We start from the raw sequence: 21,271 nt of genomic DNA, 5'->3' as shown, positions 1-21,271 counted from the left end.
AAAAAAAGAGATTTGGCTTTGAGGTGGATCAGTGTTCTTTTTGTACTGATGAAAATGAAACCCTAGAACATCTTTTTTTTCTATGCCCTATCACACAATGCATTTGGTGCAACTTAAAAAATTGGATTTCCCTAAATATTAATGACGTGCCACTATTTGAATTACATCATAAATTTTTTATATGGATCATCTAGCATTGGGTGTCTCAGACATCATTAACATCATCATACTTTTGAGTAAATATCATATCCATTGTGCTAAATGGAGGAACACTAAGCCTTCTCTCCCTGGTTTTATTAATAATTTTAAGATATTTTTTTCTTTGCTAAAAAAGACAAAAAGCACATATGCCAAAAAAAATTAACCAGGATAATGCGTGTCTGCTATTCAAAATTTTGACTTATGCTGAGGCTTATATATTAAGTAATGCAGCTGCTTCTCTTAGGCTACTAGCAGGTTGCTGAGTAGACATCTGTGTAGTGGTTTGTTTGAAATCTACCACTTTTTTCAGTTTCCTTGTCAAGAAACAACTTCCTGTTTAACTGAAATGACTTCTTGTTCAACTTAAATGCCTTCCTTTTTAACTGAAATGCCTTCCTGTTTAACTGAAACACCTTCCTGTTCAAGTGAAATGCCTTGGTTTTTCAGTAGTGTGTGTGAGAGCGTTTCAGTTGTGTGTGAGAGAGCTAAAATTTCAGTAGTGCGTGTGAGAGCGTTTCAGTAGTGTGTGTGAGAGCGTTTCAGTAATAATGTTCCTTATGGCACCTCATATTATTATGTTACATTGTATTAATCATGTCTAAACCCATTGTCTCTTTAATGCCTCCTGATGTCCCAAAAGAAACTCCTCATACAGTTTTACCCAGTAAGTAACCTGCATGTGTCAGCTGACCTATTGTGCAGCAATGGAAGAGAGTCATTTGTCAAACTTAAGGTTTGATTGCACTTATTAAAGAGCAGCCATGAACTGCATGACACAGTTTTATTGGTAGGATTTTTAAATGGTGAGAAAACCTGTTATTGTTGGTTAAAAAAACCTCTTTGAAATTTGAAGTTTATACCACCCTAACATTAACCCTCAGTGGTTTGGTGACCTGATGGATGTTAAAAAGTTCAGAACAGGGAAAGGGTAAAATGAACTCTGAACCACAGAGATATATATTTTTTTATTTTGCAGTGTCTTTTGGTGCAGTGTCACTGACTTCTATAGGAATTTGTGTCTCAGCTTACTCTGTCTCTTTACAGGATGAAGTGAGCAGCCGCATCACAGCAGATGGTAAATTCAAGGTGAGTCAGGATGAAAAACAGCAGGCCTACTCTCAAGCAAACTCAAGCAAACACACCCTGATACACCCCGAATCTGGCAGCACTGCTATTAGAAAGACTGCAAAACTACTGATAATTTGACCTGCTACAAGAGGAAAAACCTACAGCTGCAAAGTGAAATCTGTCTCGGTAATAAAAGTATTAGGTAACTTAACCCCCTGAAGTCATGACATATGACTAACCCGATATTTTGAAGAATGTCAAAAGAGACGTTTTTCTAAACAAATGTAAATAGGAGTCATGCGTGTCAATTAGAATAATCCTTGTTCCCTGATAGTCAAGACTTGGAAAAACAATTCAATAAAAACAAAAATGACATATAAGGCTAGGGCTAGGGTTAAAGTTAGGGTTGGGTTTGGGAGTTGTTAAGGATGACTTTGGCCTCAGAAAGTTAAGGATTTCTATCAGAGGGTAAAAACAAGGCATAAAACACCTTTGTTTTCTGATAACAAATTGCCTGCAGTGTTTTGCAAAAGGTCTAACAGGTCAAGTATTGAACAACTCTTATTAGAAACATTATAGGATCAAGGTTTATCCTGTTAAACTGAACCTGGTTGAAGAGGGAACATTTACTATCTTTGTTGCATGGACCTGAGATGAGGACTTGAGAAGGAAGACAGAGAATTTATCAGAGTAATGTTTTGGACTGTCATGAAGACAGGAATTATGTAATTGTTAGTAGAATATTATTTGACAGCTGATTTCCTTTGTGAAAGAACATTGAAGTTTTTGTGTCTCCTTTTTGTTTGGTTTTTTACTCCTGTTTAAATTGTTGATCTGCGAAATGCAAATTAATAAACAGAAAATTTCCATTCCTCAGATCACAGAGCGAACAGAGTCTCTGAGGAGAAGGTAGGCCTACCAATAAAAAACACACACAAGAATGATCAAAATCTAACACGTGCAGGAAGCTTTCTTTCAGTGTGATATGATGTCCATCACCATTTACACTTAGAAACACCAAACTTTCCTCTGGAAGGACATAAAGAGTTTGTACCACATGCTAAAATCAGACAGAATTACACTTTTGCCATGACTGATTCAGTTGTTTATGCATTCTTCTAAAGTACCAGCAACATAAAGAAGACACTGCCACCTCTTCCTGTTTCCAAGATCGACAAGAGACTGGAACAATATACACACGCCCTGGAGGTAAAACTGCAGAGTGTTTTTCTTCTCAACCAGTAAGAGGATATTTTCTGGGATAATTTTTTGTAATCATTAACAGATTCCGCAGACTAATCACTTGAAATCTCAGAGGATACTTTAGACCAGTGGTTCCCAACCCCCGGGCCTCGGACCGGTACCGGTCCGTGAGTCGTTTGGTACCGGGCCGCGAGAGTTGAGGCTCAGGTGTGAAATGTATGGTTTTCAGGGTTTTTATCGGTTTTCAGGTTATTTTGTTATCGCTTTTATCGTTAACTCAGTTTTCCTGGGTCTTTTCAGGTGTGTTATGAATAAATCTTCTTTTTTCGGTACCGGTACTAGATTTATTTTGATGTATTTATCCGCGACATCTTAAAGGCCGGTCCGTAAAAATATTGTCGGGCATAAACTGGTCCGCGGCGCAAAAAAGGTTGGGGACCGCTGCTTTAGACTGCTATAATTTTTTTTTTAGTAGCAGCGGTTGGTTGATCCTCCCTGAGGATCCCTCCCTCCCTCCCTGATCCTCCTTCCTTCTGCTGGAGGTTTCTTCCTGTAAAAATGCAGTTCTTCCTTGTTCTTCTTTTTAACATTGTGAGGTCTTTGTTAAAATAAACATATTTTAACCTGAGTGTGAAAAAGATGGTGTGGTCTTGGCTCGTTTGAAAATACGGCTATCATTGATCACAGGGAAGAAGTGTTTCTGGGTATTTATCCAAATAAAAAGAAGTCTAAAATTAACGAAAAGGTGATGGTGTTTAATAAAACATAAAGAAAGTGGAGAAAAAACAGTTACATCTATTCAATTTGCCTGTGACTGGCAACAATTATTGCATTAAAAACATTTTTTAAATAAACTGGTTTACATTGTCTTGTGAATCACACATCATTATTGCTATATATATATACTAATATACTAATGTATATATATATTATTATATATATTATATATATATATAATAATATACGCAATATATAATAAATATTAAAGTGAAGGATGCAAATCAAAATTCAAATTCAAATTTTATTTGTCACGTACACAGTCATACACAGTACGATATGTAGTGAAATGCTTGGACAACTGCTCGTGACCTAAAGAAAACAAAAAAGGAAAAGGCTATGAATAAGATAGGAAATAAATATGAAAAATTAAAAAGGGTAAATTTAACTAGGAAGGAATAAAATATAAATTAAGGTTAAAAATGAAATAACTGTACAACACAAATTAGAATGAAGGGTAAATTTAACTGGGAAAGAATAAGATAAAATATATAAATTAAAGTTGAAAATAAAATAACTGTACAACAAAATACACAATATAGAACTATATAAGAATGTATGAAGAAATATAAATAAATATATACACAATAACAGCAGCGTAGTGATTTAAGTAATGAAGTGAAAACAATGTCCAGAATGTCCAGTGTGTGTGTAAGAACTATATGTGTGGGTCAGTACTGTGTGGTGGTGTGATTGAGAGACCGTATCGCCTGCGGGAAGAAGCTCCTCCTCAGTCTCTCTGTGTTGGTCTTCAGGGAGCGGAATCGCTTTCCTGACCTCAACAGAGAGAACAGTCTGTTGTTGGGATGGCTGAGGTCCTTCACGATCTTCCTGGCCTTGGTCCAGCACCGCCTGCTGTAGATTGAGTGCAGGTCAGGGAGCTCGGAGCGGATGGTGCGCTCAGCTGACCGCACAACCCTCTGTAGAGCTCGTCTGTCCTGCATGGTGCTGTTCCCGAACCAGGTTAAGATGTTTCCCGCTCAGGATGCTCTCTATGGTGCACGAGTAAAAGTTCCTGAGCACCTTGGAGGGCAGTTGGAAGTCTCTCAAGCGTCTGAGGTGGTAGAGACGCTGTCGGGCCTTTTTCACCACGGTGTTGATGTGACAGGACCATGACAGGTCCTGCGTGATGTGAACTCCGAGGTATTTGAAGCTGTCCACTCTCTCCACTGGGCACTCGTTGATGACGGGGGTCTGGTAGTTCCTCTCCTGCTTAGTGCTGAAGTCCACTATCAGCTCCTTTGTCTTACTGACGTTTAGAAGGAGGTTGTTCCTCTGGCACCAGTTCTCCAGATTCCTAATCTCCTTCAGGTAGGCCGTCTCGTTGTTATCAGAGATCAGGCCCACCACGACGGTGTCGTCAGCAAACTTGATGATGGTGGTGGAGCTGGTAGTGGCCACACAGTCATATGTGTACAAAGAGTACAGCAGGGGGCTCAGAACACACCCCTGGGGGGCTCCAGTGCTGAGAGTGGTGGAGGCTGAGACATGTCCGCCCATCCTTACTGCCTGTGGTCTGCCAGTTAGGAAGTTGGAGATCCACTGACACATAGATGAGCTGAGTCCCAGATGCTCCAGCTTGGTGGTGAGTGTGGAGGGAATTATGGTGTTAAATGCAGAGCTGTAGTCTATGAAGAGCATTTTAACATAATTCCCCCTTCTAGTGTCCAAGTGAGTGAGTGATGTGTGGAGGAGATGAGAGATGGCATCGTCTGTGGAACGATTTGGACGGTAAGCGAACTGTAGTGGGTCCAGTGTGTCTGGTAGTGAAGAAATGATGAAGTCTCTGACCAGGCGTTCAAAGCACTTCATCACTACTGAGGTGAGGGCTACAGGGCGATAGTCATTGAGAGAAGCAGGGTGGGGTTTCTTCGGGACAGGAACAATGATGGACTCTTTGAAGCATGTGGGGATCACCGACTGAGATAAAGAGATGTTGAATATCTCAGTGAACACAGGAGCTAGCTGGTATGCGCAGTCTCTTAGGATACGACCTGGGATGCCGTCTGGTCCTGCTGCTTTCCTGGTGTTCACTCTCTTGAAGGCTCTCCTTACTTCATGCTCGGAGATGACGAGCACGTTTCCGGTGCTGGCAGTATCTTCCTGTCTGCAGCCGTTAGCGCCGCTAACACTAGCATTGTTGGAGACCTTAGCTGCAGCCTCGAAGCGAGCATAGAAAGTGTTCAGCTCGTCTGCCAGAGTCACGGCCGCGTTCGTCATACCGGTTGTTGGTGCTTTATAGTCCGTTATTGTCCTTAGTCCCCGCCACAGGCTCCTAGAGTCACTCTGTTGGAGTTGTGACTCTAGTTTCCTCCCGTAGCGCTGCTTCGCCTCTTTCACCGCCCTCCGCACGCGGTTTGTACGGGTCCATGTCCCCCGTCGTGAGTCCCGTGTTGTAGCAGCATGGTCGGGTGTGAATGAGTTTTTCATTTTTGTGTATGTGTAGAGTATCATCGTTTCACAATGAAGGCAAAAAAAAATTCCACTAATATTTGGTTGCTTTACAAACTAGCACTCCTTTACTCGCTCACACAGTGACTCTCTCACTAGATTCTCAGAACTGACCTAAACCTTTCTACTTTTCTTTCTGTCATCTTATTTTTCTCAGCTCTCCTCAAAGGAAGGCAGATCAGGCTGCCAGACAGTGACTGATCTCACTGCTCCCACTGAACCAGTTGCATCCAAGAAGAACCTGTTTGAGGCCGGAGACGCCTGGAACCAAAATGCCACCTCGATCACAGCATCTAAGGTTTATGGAAACATAACTTGTGTGTGTGTGTGTGTGTGTGTGTGTGTGTGGTGGGGGGGGGGGTGGGGGGGGGGTTGTTGTTCCTTTATGTTTCCAATAATTTCAAAATAATATATTTTAAACAGAAAACAGGAGGGAAGATTTCCTAGGGGAATGATTTTGATATTACTGTAATACATGATGTTTCTCACTTTCCTCTCAGGACGCAGATGCTCTAAAAGTGGGTGTTGCTGATCTCATCAACCAGTGGGTGAAAGGAAGTGAAGACGGAAGCAGATCTAGCTCCCCCTCCAAACCAGCCGTAAGTCATATCATTATTATTATTATTATTATTATTTCTACATGAATTACATTAAATTGATTACATCAGTTTTTAAACAGGTATTTTGCCCAGTCTTTATGTCTTTTTCCAACCAAAAATGGAAAGGCAACAACTACTTTAAAAATATACAAAACCAAAAGTTTAATTTATGATTTTAATGCATGCTGTTCATACGGTCGGTTTGGGTGGCTCAAAAGTCAACATTTACCAGGATGTCAGGATGATGTCCTCTGCTTCCATGTTTATTAATCCTCCCAGGAAGATTTCTATGGTTCTAAGAGCATGTTTTTGTTCAGATTTTGTCACAGTTAAAAAAAAACAAAAAACCCACACACACAGCAAAAAGAAAAACTTCTTATTCAACAAGCTAGTGGTTAGTGCTTTTTACACAAAACTACTTCTTCTGCTTTAATGGATGTTTCTCTGAACATGAATATTTTCTTGCTTATAACACACTCTTTAAGTATCACACTGTTCACGGTGTCAGCTGCTATCAGCTTTTGTTTAAAGGGTACCCCATTGCTCATATTTTTTCATATTTCATATTTTTTGTCATTGTATATACTGCTATAGCAGTGGATGCTCAACTTAAACATACCCAAAGTATCATGAGGTCAGTGTAGTTTGTATAAATAAAACCAAAAGCTCAGACTTCAGACCTCTCTAAATCAGTAAATAAATAAGATTCATATAATGTGAATCCTTAAAGTGAATACAAAATAAATTACAAAATAGTGAACCTTAAAAGAAGAAAAGTTTGATTTCAGAAGCAATGTTGAATTCTGCCATCTGCAAGGGAATGATGTCATGAGTATTTGGTAAAAGAGCAAATCAAACTTTGCCCCGCTCTTCATGTGTGTGTCATCTGCTTTCACTGCCAGGCTTTGCTATGCACATTGTTGTTTTTTCTACATTGATAGTGCTTGACATTAAGAGTGCTCAGCTATTCCCACATGGCAGTCTTTCATGCCAATATAATTTAAAAAGCCCATTTTTAAAATTTTTCGTCATCCTGTGACCTTAAAATGTCTTTTTTGTTGTTGTTCTTATTTATTTATTGTCAGATTCACAAAAATCTCTAAAATTAGCTATGATTCCATTCCTATCATTATTTATTATTATTTTTATTATTATTGTCAGTTTCATACAGTTTCAGCTTTTTCCTCTATTCTCTAAATTTCTTACTATTTCTTATTCTTTAAAGTCTTTCAGTCCACATCATTCTCTGTTCTTTTCTACTTGAAGTTTTCGCTTCCCACTTTCTCTTCTGTCTGGTGTAAATCAGCCTCAGGTTTGCAGGTTAGGCAGTGAAAGTCTGCCCCCTCATGGCAACATCAGCAGCTTTTACATGTTGCTCTTTCAGACAGAGATACCAAAGTGTGGTTTGTTTACTGTTTCTGTTTTCAGGAAATCAACCCTGGTGGTGTTTTAAACAAGAAAAATTTATGGGAGAGCCTTGGAGACACGTTATCGTCTGGGAAAGAAGGAAAGGTACACGCTCACACGGAGGATAGCGGAACAGAAACTTTTAAACGTTTGTCTTGATCAATATTCTTTTATCGACTGAATTGCAGGAGAGCTCCACTGGCAAAAGATATAAATTTGTGGTGACAGGTCACGGCAAGTATGAGAAGGTTTCTGTTGACAGCGGATGCAGTGAGGACATAAACTGCCAGTCAGGTGAGAGAATCCTTTAACTAGTAATGCTAACATTAGATACGATGCACTATTGTAATGGAAAATGTTGGACACTTGTCATGTCGTAGCAGCCAGAATGTCAAAAATGACCCAGCTCAGTACAATTTTATGAAACAGCAAATAGCTTGGAAAAGTTAAAAATAAAAATAAATAAAAATAAAACAAGCAAAAAGGAGAAAGAAAAGGAGCTCAATAAAATACAAAATAGAAAATGATGAAGAGCTCAATAAAACACACAATAATCGAGAGATAGCTAATCAGGGAAAAAGTGATTAAATATTCTTATAGAGTCATAATAGAGCTGGGTGATATATCGAGTTTTTAAAACATATCGATATATTTTTATACGAGATATAAGATGTGACAATATCCTTTATATCGATATAGTCTATGTTACGTTATAATTATAGTTGTGGAGCCGCAAGTTTGCCTCTCTTTCGTCCACTTTTGTCTCTACGCAACGTTACTCCGCCTCGCCTTCACTGAAGACAACTCCCCCTCCTCCCCCATCGCTTCACGTGCAGGCAGCGACAAGACGGACACGGCAAATCTCCGTTAACGAGTTACTGCGCATCGCCCCATGCGTGGGGCTGGACGGCGTCAACGTGTTAACGAGCTAAACATGCTAACGAGCTAACCGCGCTAACCCTAAAATCCTTTCATTCTCTCAAAAGTTGATAGCGCGCCTTATGTATGAATTCTGGTTGTGCTTGATGGCCGCGAACCGATTTTATGTGGTACACGGCGCTCAGCAATCTGTCAAAAATGTTTGAGTACAACTTTGGTAAGCTACGGAGCTGCACCGCTTGATAGATTGTCGGCGCATTACGGCTACCGAGGAGCTTCGCGGAGTGATACGTACTGTGCATCAACGTAATATTACCGTATTGTGTGTGTATAAGGACCATAAATGGCACCTGTAAGAGACGTGGTTATGAAGCGGATTTCAAACTCCAGGCTATCAGTCACACAGTAAAACTTGGGAACAGAGCAGCTGTGAAATCTGTCTTTGTTATTACGCTCAGCGTCTTTTAGTTTACATTTTGACTGCACAATTGTGAGCTCTTTGTTTAGCACAAAAACAACCTTGTTTTCTTTTATTTATGGAGCATTATTATTGAATGCTCATAATTTAATTTTGAGTAATTTTTCATGCACATCTGTGCTGTATGTTAATAAAAGTGCCTGTGTGACATCTGGGACACAGCTTTGACTAAGAACTCTCTTTTTGTTCTTACTTTATGGCTTAAAAAAAATATCGAGATATATATCTTATATCGCCATCCAGCTAAAAAATATCGAGATATGAATTTTGGGTCATATCGCCCAGCCCTAAGTCATAACATTGTGGGCGGGGCTCAAATGAGACAATCTATGTGTGGAATATTGATGGAAAATAATCTAGCTTAATTTTTGAGCAATGGGAGGAAGTACTTTTACAGTTAGTTTAACCATGGCTTTTCCACATACCAAAGCCTTACTTTTACTTTAAAATGTGAAATACTGGCTAAAGGTTTTACTGTATGAATCTTAAATGTAAGTTAGAATTAAAATTGGTTCAGTCTTGAACAATATTTACACTCAAATTTGGAAATTAAATTACTTAAACCCAATTGTCTGAGTAACACATAAAAGATTTGGTGCTTTTGCTCAAATGCACACTGAAACTTTTTTTTAGCCCATTTCCAGAATTAATCACTTGACCATCAAATGTGAACTAATGTGTTATATTAGTCTGTCACATTTTCTCTATTTTTACCTGTTTGCATTTTTTTTCATCAAAACTGTCATCATCAGGAAACTGCCATCAGAAAAAAAAAAAGATCTTTTCCTGTTTTTGACCAAACGGGGAAGTCAAATGTTAAGACTTTGGAGGGGCTGAAAATAATAAGTATAACAGTGGAACATTCTAATGAGCTATCCTCTCTGATGTGCCGCCACTTGGAACTTTCACAGTATTTCCTCAGAGAAGGAAAAAAAAAAAAGAAAAATCCAACAGTTTCACAAAACTTTATATATTTTTAAAAATCACACAAAGATATATTAAGCATCAGCATAATAAATGGGTCTGTTTTTAGATTACGTGATTTAAGTCCCTTCAATGAAGAAATTCCACATCACAATGGTGATCTCAGAAAATAACCCAAACTAAACAGATGTTGAATCCCAGTAATGTAAGAGAAAGATTTAAACAAAACAGCATCCCGTCCAGCACAATCTTATAGACAGACACGTGAAATATCACAAATCTACTCTTCACTCATTTTCCTTCAGTTTGTCTTCCTACATCAGCCATATTTACTGTCATCATCATTTACCAGTGGTTATATATATACATCCTTCTTGCAATTTAGTCAGAAGCCCTTAACAATTTGTAACAATGCAGAAAACTAATCCTCACCAATAAAACAGTTCATGTTGTTTTAACTATCACACTAGATGAAGATAGTTTATCATATCATCATTGTTTGGTGGAAACTATCATTCTCCAACATGCTCATACAGGAAAATATCTACTTTCATAGGTATCATTTTGTATTGTTGTATTATTGTAGGGTTTTTTTTTTTACCTTACAATAGAAAGCACATTGAGGCAACTGTTGGTGTAACTGACTTTGCTGACGGAGGAGCTAATCTTTACCATTATGAATTAAGAGTGATGGAAAAGGGATTTGATTCTGGGATGCCCCCAGCCTGAGCAATATATGATTAAGATATTAAAAAGAAAAAAGTTTTGAGCCATGCTAGCAGCTCTCTCAGACTGCACTGAGGCACAACAGTGTTTACGCTTTGATAACATTGTGACAAAGCTAGCACAAGTTTACCAGGCATAACACTTAACAGCCATAATCGTTTTAGTCTAGTGTGTTCGCATGCTAGCATGCTATTGTTAATTAATAAGCCATTATGTATGGTACTTTGGTATCTGAGAACTGGACAAAATAAAGTTTGGACCTAATGAAGTCCCAGACTTGACCATGACTATTTGTGGCAGATAAAAACAACAATAATTTGGTTGTGTTCTAACAGGGGCATTGATATCAGTACAAAATATATTGCTTCTTTACGTAGAAGGTGAAGATATTAGGTCAAGAACACCCAACAGACCACCGTACCATTGGAAGAATGGTCTATCCACGTCCTAAAGTTGCTAGCATGGCTAAAACCATAAACATTGCTCCTGTAGTTAACACAATATTTTTTCATTAATGCCCACCTCTGCAGTATGCCAACCTATACACTGATTGTTGTTTCCTGCCTTGCTTGAAAACCAACACTTTTTTCTCATCAATATCTGACTTACAGAAACCTACTTTTATTCTGACCACACGTTGAATCTTCATTTGTCTCAGGAAGTGTGCCTTCTTTCAAAATCCATCTGCCCTGTTGTTGCAGGAATGTCAAAGCCCTTTTTATTACACAGATAAACTGCCTGCCAGCAATGAATACTAGAAGCTTTAAATTGTTTAGAAAAATAGAAAAAGGTCAAGCATTACAAATAAAACAAACAAATCTACAGTCTACAATAAAAGCATTTAAAACTCCCAACTAGCCCACGATCAAATGAAAAAAGAAAAATTTAAGCAAGTAGATTTAGACTTTATAATGTGTTTCTTTAATATTTTTCCTCCTTTTTGCGTTATGTTTTATTTTGTCAAGTTTACTTTTTTGGTCAAGTAAACCTGCACTTCTTCACCACTAAGAGTACTTGAAAACATCTATTGTGTAGCAGGGATTTCTTTTCTTTTTTTCTTTACTTTTTCATTACTTTCTTTACCTTTATACTTTAAACTACACCACGGCAATGACAAAGTTCCAGCCTTGGGTCAAACACTTGTTGCAGCGTTGCTGTCATTTTGCATCCTTCATCACCTTTCCAAGAATAGTCAGCCAATGTTTTGTTTTTGTTTGTTTTTTTCAAATCACTTTCAGTGTTCTGTCTATTGAGTTATGAATTAGCGATTTGATATATAATTTTCAAATCATTATCATTTCCATCATTACATATCTGCAGCTTTTGTTGAACCAAATCCTTTGGCTGTTCTGTTGAAGTCCTTCCGTTCTTCCTCCTGAGATTTCCGTTTTATCAGCCCCCTTTCAAACACTGCTGCTATTTTTGTGAGTGGCTTCTCCACTGCTTCTTTCAGCTTCCTGGCGTCAAATCGAGGGCTGTACAGTAAAATTGGGAGACGATTGACAAATGAAGGAACCTCTGCCTGATTATCTTTAGCAGACTTTTTCTTGTCTGAATCAGTCTTGTTGGCGTTGATCTGGTGCATAATTCGCTCTTTAGTGGAGAACATCTGAAAGAGGAGTGCATCCCACATCTTCAGTGCTTTAGGACCTTCTTTGTTCGTAGCTACCTCCTGATCATGTTGGTCTGCTGTCAACTTGTTATCAATTTGTTCTATTTTCTTATTGCTGCCACTGGAATTAACCTGAGGTTTAGCCTCTGGCTCTGGAAACTGGGGTTCCTCTGGCTCAACGACCATGTGCTTCTTCAGTCGTGTCCAACCACTAAGCTTACTCTTAAGGCCTTTTGGCTTCTGGGCTGCTTTCTGCTCACTGGATGAAGGAGATTTTTCTGCTGCAACAGGCTTCTTGTCAGCAATTGAAGATGCAGTTGATGTCACTGACTTCGTGGAGGCTTCGACTATCGGGGTTCCTGTTGGTGCAGCTGGTTTGGACTTGAGAACATCCTTGCCTTTGAGTCCAGTTTTTTGCTGAGATAGCGGTGACGTTCCTCTGTTTGGGGATGGAGCTTTTACTGAGATTGAGGCCTGAGGCAGAGAGGCAGGAGTGGCAGAATCAATCACATCGGCTTTAATCATGGGTGGTTTCATGACAGTATCTGTTGCTGGATTTGTGGGGGAAATGCTCTCTACAAGTTGCTCTGTCATAGAATGAACACTAATAGTTGGTGAGCTAACCTGAGCCACATACTGGGGACACTTTGAGGATTCTATTTGTACACCTGAGGACTGTCTTGGAGACCCAAGACCGACCTGCTTAATGGGAGGTTTTGCTTCTGCTCTAGGTCCACTAAGCAGCGAAGAATAGCTGTGATGGGTGAGAATACTAGCGTCAGTGCTTAGTTGGGGGAGTTTTACATCTTGAGCTGAAATTTTATTGTGTTGCATTGGGGAGTTTATTTTTACCTCAGTGGTTGAAGTATCATTAGTTCTAAGGGGTTTTATTTCTGTTTTTGAGGTATTCTCTAAGATAGCAAATGGCTCAGTGGTTCTAGTAGGTGTATTATTTTGAAAAGCTGTAATTGGAGGGTTTATCTGATCGTTCATTATGGTAGTAGAGGGGTTTATTTCTGTCACATGGTTTAACGTCACAGAGCTTTGAGGGGACAGGGGTATGGTAGGAGTACATGATTGTTTAGGTGTATTACACACTCTTCTCTCTGGTAGAGGGGAAGGTTTAGTTGCTGTATTGGGGCTATGCGGGACTTTTAAATTACTGGTGGCTTCATTGAACCATTGAAAATTTGTAGCAGGCTGTTTATTTGAAGCACCATAAGAGATTGTAGGATAATTTACAACACACATGTTAGTTTCTATTGATTTGTTTGTTTCAGTGGCAGAACTAAGTTGTTTCAGTAGAGTCTGAGAGCCCACTGAATTCACAGTCTGAGCATTATTTCCAATAATTTGACTAGATCTTGCCAGTTGTGTAGTTTGCTGCTCCATAGATGCGCAATATGGTGCAGTATGAACAGTACAAAGGGAAGTTGTTGTATCCGTAGATATTTCAGAGTTTTTCAGTTTTCTAGGTGGAGTTGCTGAAGATTTATTGCTTATAACTGGCTCGCTGGAAGAGACTTGTTTATTCACATGGTTTCTAGTAGCAATTTGTTGTTCAGGTGTGTCAGATGATTTGCCAAACTGGTTACCATCAACAGAGCCACAAAGAGAAGTATTCATGGCTGGCTTTATTGAAGATAGACTCTCAGATCTGTCATTTTTCATCTGAGGGCCTTTTGGTATCATATGCCTCATTGTAGGGCTAGGAGGCAATGTTTGCTTACCAGCCTGTGAAGCATTAAATATTGGATTACCACTCACTGCTGCATCTGCCGTTATTGGCGGGGCAGTTTCCATGTTAAGCCTGTTGGGGACTTTGGTTTCAGCAGGAGGAATAAACTGAGTATTGCTGTTCTGGAAATTGTTTGACTGTGTCTTTTCCCATTGAATTGCCTCCAGATTTCTTAATAATCTTGGTGGAACTGCATCTGTGAAAGAGTTTGCATTTGGTTTGCTGGCTAGTTTGTTTTCATTTAAGGGTATGCTAACCGCTGTGGTCCTTTTTGAAAGACTAGGAGCAGCTTGTTTTGTTTCAAACTCACAATTTTCTTGCATGTTTTCTGTTTTGGAAATTGTAGTGGAAAGACATTCTATTGCCATATTATCAGTTAATAAACCTTCTCTCTCAGTGATGGCCTGTGGATGTACTTTGTCAACTGCTGAGTTTTTGTCTCTGTTAGCATCAGTATTAATATAATTTGTCAATTTGGGTTCTGTATTTGCTTGGCTTGATATTACTCCATCTTTAGTATTAAGAATGATTTCAGTTGCTTTTTGAGCAATTACTCTGCTAGAGTTTGTGTAAAAACGTATCCCTTGAACGACATTACTTTGATTACTGGATTCTATAGTCTGTGTGTTTATATTTTTGCTAATATTTGTTAGCTTTTGAGGCTCTTTTGCTGGCACATTGAATGAGTCTGATTTTAAAGGGGTTTTGTTTGAAATCTTGGGTGACTGAATTATGGCGGTATGTAGGGCAGGAGGGTTTGGTTCTGTATTTACAAACATATTTGATAACATGGGCAGACAGCTCTTATTTTCAACTGGTTGATTATGTGTATAAACCTGCATTTCTGCTTTGGGTGGTTGTATAAATTTGGGTCTTTGGTCAGCTACAGGTTGTGTGTAGATACTATACTCAGCAGAACATACAGATGCTGTGACAGGCCCATATGATACCACAGATCTTGGGGCTGTGATAACTGTCTTCTTAGGGTGCATATTTAAAAAAGTGGGCTCACTGATTGATATATCAGGGATGCATTCGGCCATTAAAGGCATAATGTTCCCAATGTTTGTCTTAGTGGACACTTTAGTTTGCTTTTTGACATCTTCTCTTTGTTTGTGTAGTGTGGCTTCGGCAGGTATTTTAATCAACATTTTGTTTGACTGCTGCATTCCTGAGTTGAACTCATCATTAATTATGTCGCTTTCTGAGAATTTGGACTCTGTCTGTGTGGGAGGAGATTGAACTAATGGGTTTTCACAGTTGGACAGGTTTTTCTCGGGCTTGGCATTGATTTGGACATTTGGCAAACTGACTCCACCAGCAGTTTCGTAAGTTTGGACTGGACCTAGCTCTGTTTTTCCTGACTGGTCTCTTTTATTAGTCTGTGAAACTGGAGGTGTTTTATTGGGCTTGTAACCATTTTCTATAAAATGTACCACTTTTGCTTCAGGGTGTGTTTCTGCATTTAGATGTATTTTAGTTAAGGCTGAGGAAGAACTTGACAAACCATTGTTATCAGTGAGGCATTTTAGTGCTGCCTCTACAGAAAACTGTGCCACACTTTGTGTGAGTACCTCACCTGCTTTAGGTATTGGTATTGGAGCCTCAGAGTATGAGGCTTTTGGTGTGGATACATCACTTGGGGATTGTTGTATTGTTTTCTGTGCCAAGCCAAGGGGAATCTCAGGTTTTACTGTGTCCACGTTAGATGTTTTAAGTGATTGCATTCCATTACTGTGAGCTTCAGACCAATTTTCCTCAAAGACATCTTTCCTACAAGATATAACCTGTTCAGCTGGATGTTCAGAATAGTTTGATGATGACACAGGTTGTAAACTGTGAACTGAAGAGGGCAGAACCTCATGTCCATTGAGCTGTTTTTCTGGCTTTGAGAAATCTGAGCCATCTATGCATACATCTGAGTGTAGTTTATCGGCAAAGCTTTCATTATTCCTCGGGGATACGTGGCTGTGATGTGATGTGATAGTCCTAATTCCACCATAGGCAGCATATTCAGCTGGAGTCAGCCCATAATATGTAGATCGTGATTTGGGCTTTGAATTTGCTAATGACATTTGACTCTCCAGCAGTGATGTCAAAGACTTGCGTGCCTCGATGACAGGAGGGCGATAGGTGGTGGACACTGGGCTGGAACATGGTGGTATTTGGACTGATGTCACTGGTGTAGGGTTAGGAGTCTTTGGCACGTAAAGAAATGATGGAATCTTTGGCAAAGACAAAACTTCATTTCCAGAAAAGTGTCCTGCATTTTGTTTTGGAGTGACAAGTCCTGTTGGTGTTGGTTTGACCATGGGGATGTTAGGTACAGTCATTTTCTCTCTATGGCACAGCTCTGAACTGCCAACACTTAAATTTATAGAACTCCTCTGGGTATGAATGTCTACCTCTTTGTAATTGCTGGCTTGCTTGAAAGCAGACATGTTATTATTATGAGTCTGCCTTTGTTCTTCTGTGGCAGCTGGGGGTTTACTTATAGCACTAGTGTGAATCACTGAATTGTGTCTTGGAGCCTCCTTGGGGAGAACAGGTACTTGCATATCTTCAGAAGAGCTGAATGCAGGACTTGCGGCAAATAAAAGCGGGTTAGGTTTTGATATTTCAAAAATGGGTGTGGATACTCGATTTGGCATGCAAGAGGGAGTCTTGGGTCTTCCGTGCTGTGTCCTAGAAAATGATGTGTTCTGCTCTGTTTTCACCACTGACACAGCTGTTTTCTCCTTGAATGTGGCAGATAATTGTGCACCATGGTAAGCTGAATTTATTGCAGTGAGGTCTTGGATGGAGGAAGGTTTAGAAATTTCATAAAATGTTGCCTTTGATGTATAAATTCTAGTTTGTGTGACTTCAGGCTTTGGCTCTTTCACTGCTTCAACAAGTGATATTTTTGAGGCGGTTACTTCAGGAGACATGTGGCTTGGAACAAAGTGGCTATTACTGGTAGGTCTGGCGGTCCAAGACGATATCTGGCTCTGAGGGTTATCCTCTGAACCGGTATCGTTCTCCCTCTGGCTCGAAATAAAAGGTTGTGTGTGACTGTTGTAAATTGATCTCAGCACTGGAACAGAAGGTTGTTCTGCAGCTTGAGGAGGTGCCAGGTCTGGGCCATAGTGGGTGGCAGCTGGGGAGAGGGTCAAGCCATGAGTTGATATTTTAGGGCTGGACTGCAACATAGTGACTGGAGGGACTGTTGTGGCTGACCCATGGGAATTTTGTGTCATGTTTACATTGACAATAGAAGAAAGAAGTGACGTTTTAGGCTTATCGGGTGGCAAGAGGGCTGGTGAACTCAAAGGTGGCATTGTAAAAGGAGTAGCATCATCAAATAAGAAAGAGGAGCACTCATACAGCGGAGCTACCTGCTCGTCTACTGTCCTGATCTGAGCTGCAAGGGGCTGAGGAGGGAAGCCACCAGTTTGGCCATACGAGATACTCTGAGAATGAGGGAATGCAGATGGAGAGTGACTATAAAGGGAACCAAAGGGAAAACCAAAAACAGATGAATCAGCAATGTAGACTGAATCTGGTGTCTTTGGTGGGCTAGACTGGTCGCTGTGTTCGAGGTCTGTGCTTGCTTCGTTGACAGGCGACAAACAGGAGCGAAATGGGATGGGCGTCTGTGTGAGGCTGCCTTTTTTCTTGGCTCTCTTCTTCTTGAGTTTCTGAAGTCTTGCGTTGTCTTTTCCCGGCTTTGGCAATAAGGGCGGAGGATATGGCTGGGAAAGGTCAGACTCCAGCCCGTTGCTGTAGTTGATTTCCATCAGCATTTCACACTACAAAACAGGTGACATACGTCAGTGAGAGATGATGGATTAGTCTAAATAATGCAAAAGAAGAGTTCTGACTAAGACTAGTTTGCTTAGTCAATATTTGTAATTAGACAAAGACAACATTTCCTCAAAAAAGAAATTAACTCTATAAAAACATCAAACAAATACTTTTGTGATGATGTTAGACATCACCATTGCTAAACACACTGATGATGAAAAAGGTTTTGGAATTCCCTTTTAAGGCTTAAGAAATAGACTATTAAGTCTTCAGAGCAGCTTTTTTTGTTTTTTTTATGAGATGTTGCAATGCATGATAATCTCAGTCGCTGCACAGCTGCAAATGTTGTTTTTGTTCCACAACAAAGTTGACACAAAATGTACACATGAAGTGCCAGAAATATTATGAGCAAACTATCTTCATTAATTAGAGATAATAGGTGTTTGATAAAGGTAATTCATTCTACAAGTGTAAATGCTAATAATATGTTTGTTTGTTTTTTCCTTCACAGCTGGCCACTTCTATGAAGATTTGTAAAACGCATGTTGGATTTTGAAAGTACAATGCCACTATCACTTGACAATTCTCTGTATTTCTGCCTTTAGGTTGGGGAAAGTACTTAAATTTTCTGTTTCTTGTGGCACTTTGTTGTAATATTGCAAAATGTAGTGAAGCAAAAAGTAGGTCCTATCTCTGTTTATACTATATTTTTCTGTGAATGATACCTGATGGAACTTAATACATCTTTGACTACAGATAAATAAATTCAGTTACACTGAGTGCTGATGATTGATTATGGTATTTTATCTGTTTATAATTTTCTTCTTTTGCATTCATTGATTTGCTGCTTAGGTGCACTTAAAATCTTTTGCTGTGTGCCCAGAATTCATCTGCATGCTAGCTGTACTGATTTAACCTCTGCGGATGGGCTCCAGGCTAAGTTTTCAGCTAGGTTTGGGAAACTATGAGCTCATATGACAGCAGGCTCATTAGCAGGTTTCATAACTTTTAATTGGGTCCTGAAGATGCTGCACAGTTACAAGAAGTGTCACTATTTGAAATAGAAAGGCATGTAAAGTCCTTCCTTATGGCAAGACTGCTTTGAAAGGATGACAAACTGCTACTAAAAATAGTGTCTCAAGAAGACTGCAGGATTTAAAAATGGCCTCTGTACCAAATAAAAGTAAACCCAAGGAAGCTCACTGACACATACAGGAGGGTGACCAGATTCATGTTGAGGAGAGGGGTGGTAGCTTTGAGTCCATGACCAAAGTTTTAAAAAGTGAGAGGGAGTAAACGCGGCTGAAAATGATCAACCACTGATGGCACAAATGGTAAAGTGTCCTCACCTACATAACACCTTTTTAGCATTTGTGGTTGTAAAGAGTGTTTTACAATGTGTTTGTTCACACAGTCATTCACACAACAATGGCAACAGGAGCCATCAGGGGCAACTTTAGGTTCAGCATAGGAAACTTTGGCACAAAGAGAACAACTGAGGATAGATCTACAAATACAGCATTTGATGGATTATCTACTATACTGTCTAAGCCACACCTTACCAAACAGAATTAGAGGTCAAAGACTAAAAACATGATTATCAGACATACCTATAAAAGAAGCAAATTTTAGACGCAAATGACAGAGAATTACTCTACAAAGTTGAACTCCGGCTTGAAACCGGCTTAGTTTCAGTTGGATATAATGTTGTTTTGTTGTGGACTCAAGCAGTCTGTGCTGCTGAGTATGAGCTGAATCGTTCCCTTTCCTCCTGAACTCTGGAGTATCTTTGGGTGGCTGCAGAAAATGTCTGCACTCTAATTTTAGTCTTAGGGAAATAAGAGCAAACATCCTGACACCGAGCACCTGCTGCCTGCTGTCCTGCACTCACTGAAACAGCCTCAGTCTGCTGGAAATTAATCCCAGGGCCAAATCCTCTGAGTTGCTCCCAATGTGAGCTTAGCCTCATGTTTCGAAGTGATGATTTCTCTTAAATTTTTATTGTCCTGCTTGCACCAGTTTGGTCCGAAGAAAGCATCAGACGTTTAGCCCTTACATGAGCTTGATTTCCTCTAAATACATTAATTGTAGCAAATCTTCTGTGAAATCTTCTGCCCCACCTTCAAATTTTAACACCCTGGGATATTTGGAAGGTCTTCTGCAAATGTTTATCATGAACCCCTGTTGTCAAAGTGACTCCTGCTGTCACAGTGACAAGAAGGCCAGCTGACACTCAAGAAGACCCCCCTTTTAAGGCTCTGGGGTTGGACGTGGGAGGTCTCCAGAGCAGCAACTCAAAAGAGGAAAGTATAAGATTAGCTGCTTGCATTCAAACTGTGTCATGACCTCAATCTTTAAAGAGCTCAATTAGGCAAAATGGAGGCCGAGCATGACAATTGTTATCAGAGTGCTGCACATATTCGAAACACTTACCTGAAGTGTTAAGTGTTAGGTAGATGTTGTTTGTGTTTTATTGGTCAAACTGCAAAGCAAACAACATTTTTGTGTAAGAAAATAATTGAAGAATTAATTTAGACAAGAATAAATGTGTTGTTGCACAGTTTTGATTGAAAACTGGTTCGTGCTTTGATTTTTGCTGTCATAGCACAAAACTGTGCTGAAAAGTTCATTTTAAACTTTGCATTGCAAGCTTTCCTTCTCACAGATATTATGTCTGATATGCATCATGCGTTTAAGATTTCACATCGTGCACTTGTTGCTATCAAATCCCAGGAATATGTTAAAGAACCACCAGCTTGTCAATCAAACAGACACTGAGTTTGACTGGTTTACCTTCAGTGAGTGGCTGTCAGGACCAACTGCTCTCTGCTTGTTAATCCCAGCTCAGGGTGCCACAGGGCCGTCCCGTCCTGAAGTGAATTTGAGCCTTGGGGAGCAAGCTACAGTGGCCGTGGCTACTCCAAAAATAAAAATGTTTCCTGCAGTGTGTGTTGCAATGGCAGATGGGGGGGTTTCCATGCCACCTGAGATGGCGGAGGTGCCGCCCCTACAGGCAGCTGAAGGCCACCTCTACCTGAAGAAAGGTGGTAACTTTTATTTACAGTAACTTAGTCATTCGGATGGACATCAGCTGGACTGGGGTCACTGGTTTGTAACCCACATTTAATTGTTGTTTAAATCACAGCAATACAGAAAAAACATGCATGGTTACCTGGCTAATTAGTAGTCCACTATAATGATATGGTTAGTGACTCAATCATAAAGTTGTGATTACAGTTTTTTCTGAATGCTTAAACCCTAACTGTGATTCCTGTAGCACAATCTCTAAAACTATTCAGACTTATAGCAAAACCACTCGCTGAGTTTGCAAAACTAAAAGCACAAAAACTGCTTTGCACTCAGTTTGCAATTTTGTAACACACACTTTGCAAAACTGTAGGCACAATTCACTGCACAACACT

General features: G+C 39.7%; 2 protein-coding genes across 5 annotated transcripts; one reads left to right on the top strand and one right to left on the bottom strand.

Annotated features, from left to right (window-relative positions):
• The first annotated feature begins 13 nt into the window (after positions 1-13).
• Positions 14-18,628, top strand: lsp1b (lymphocyte specific protein 1 b). Of its 2 annotated transcripts, XM_042212937.1 has the most exons (9): positions 16-865; positions 1,246-1,287; positions 2,147-2,178; positions 2,394-2,478; positions 5,858-5,998; positions 6,201-6,299; positions 7,728-7,811; positions 7,895-8,000; positions 18,361-18,628. In XM_042212937.1, the coding sequence occupies exons 1-9, from the start codon at positions 830-832 to the stop codon at positions 18,384-18,386; spliced, it is 651 nt and encodes a 216-aa protein (XP_042068871.1). In that variant the 5' UTR covers positions 16-829; the 3' UTR covers positions 18,387-18,628. The 2 variants fall into 2 exon arrangements, with proteins under 2 accessions (XP_042068870.1, XP_042068871.1); XM_042212936.1 differs by having other exon boundaries at positions 14-1,287.
• LOC102290268 (mucin-17-like) lies at positions 9,302-20,783 on the bottom strand. 3 transcript variants are annotated; one of them, XM_014340769.2, is made up of 3 exons: positions 20,643-20,783; positions 20,283-20,331; positions 9,302-17,854 (listed from the first exon to the last, which is right to left on the bottom strand). In XM_014340769.2, exon 3 carries the CDS (start codon positions 17,846-17,848, stop codon positions 12,020-12,022), a length of 5,829 nt encoding a protein of 1,942 aa, XP_014196255.1. In that variant the 5' UTR covers positions 17,849-17,854; positions 20,283-20,331; positions 20,643-20,783; the 3' UTR covers positions 9,302-12,019. The 3 variants fall into 3 exon arrangements, with proteins under 3 accessions (XP_014196255.1, XP_042068868.1, XP_014196256.1); XM_042212934.1 differs by having other exon boundaries at positions 20,283-20,783; XM_014340770.2 differs by lacking the exon at positions 20,283-20,331.
• Positions 20,784-21,271: the final 488 nt, after the last annotated feature.

The sequence above is a fragment of the Haplochromis burtoni genome, unplaced genomic scaffold (genome assembly GCF_018398535.1).
Source record: "Haplochromis burtoni strain Fernald_Lab_line unplaced genomic scaffold, NCSU_Asbu1 Contig_401, whole genome shotgun sequence".
NCBI lineage: Eukaryota > Metazoa > Chordata > Actinopteri > Cichliformes > Cichlidae > Haplochromis > Haplochromis burtoni.
Note: the sequence above shows the minus strand (reverse complement) of the source record. Positions and strands in the feature narration are given on the sequence as shown.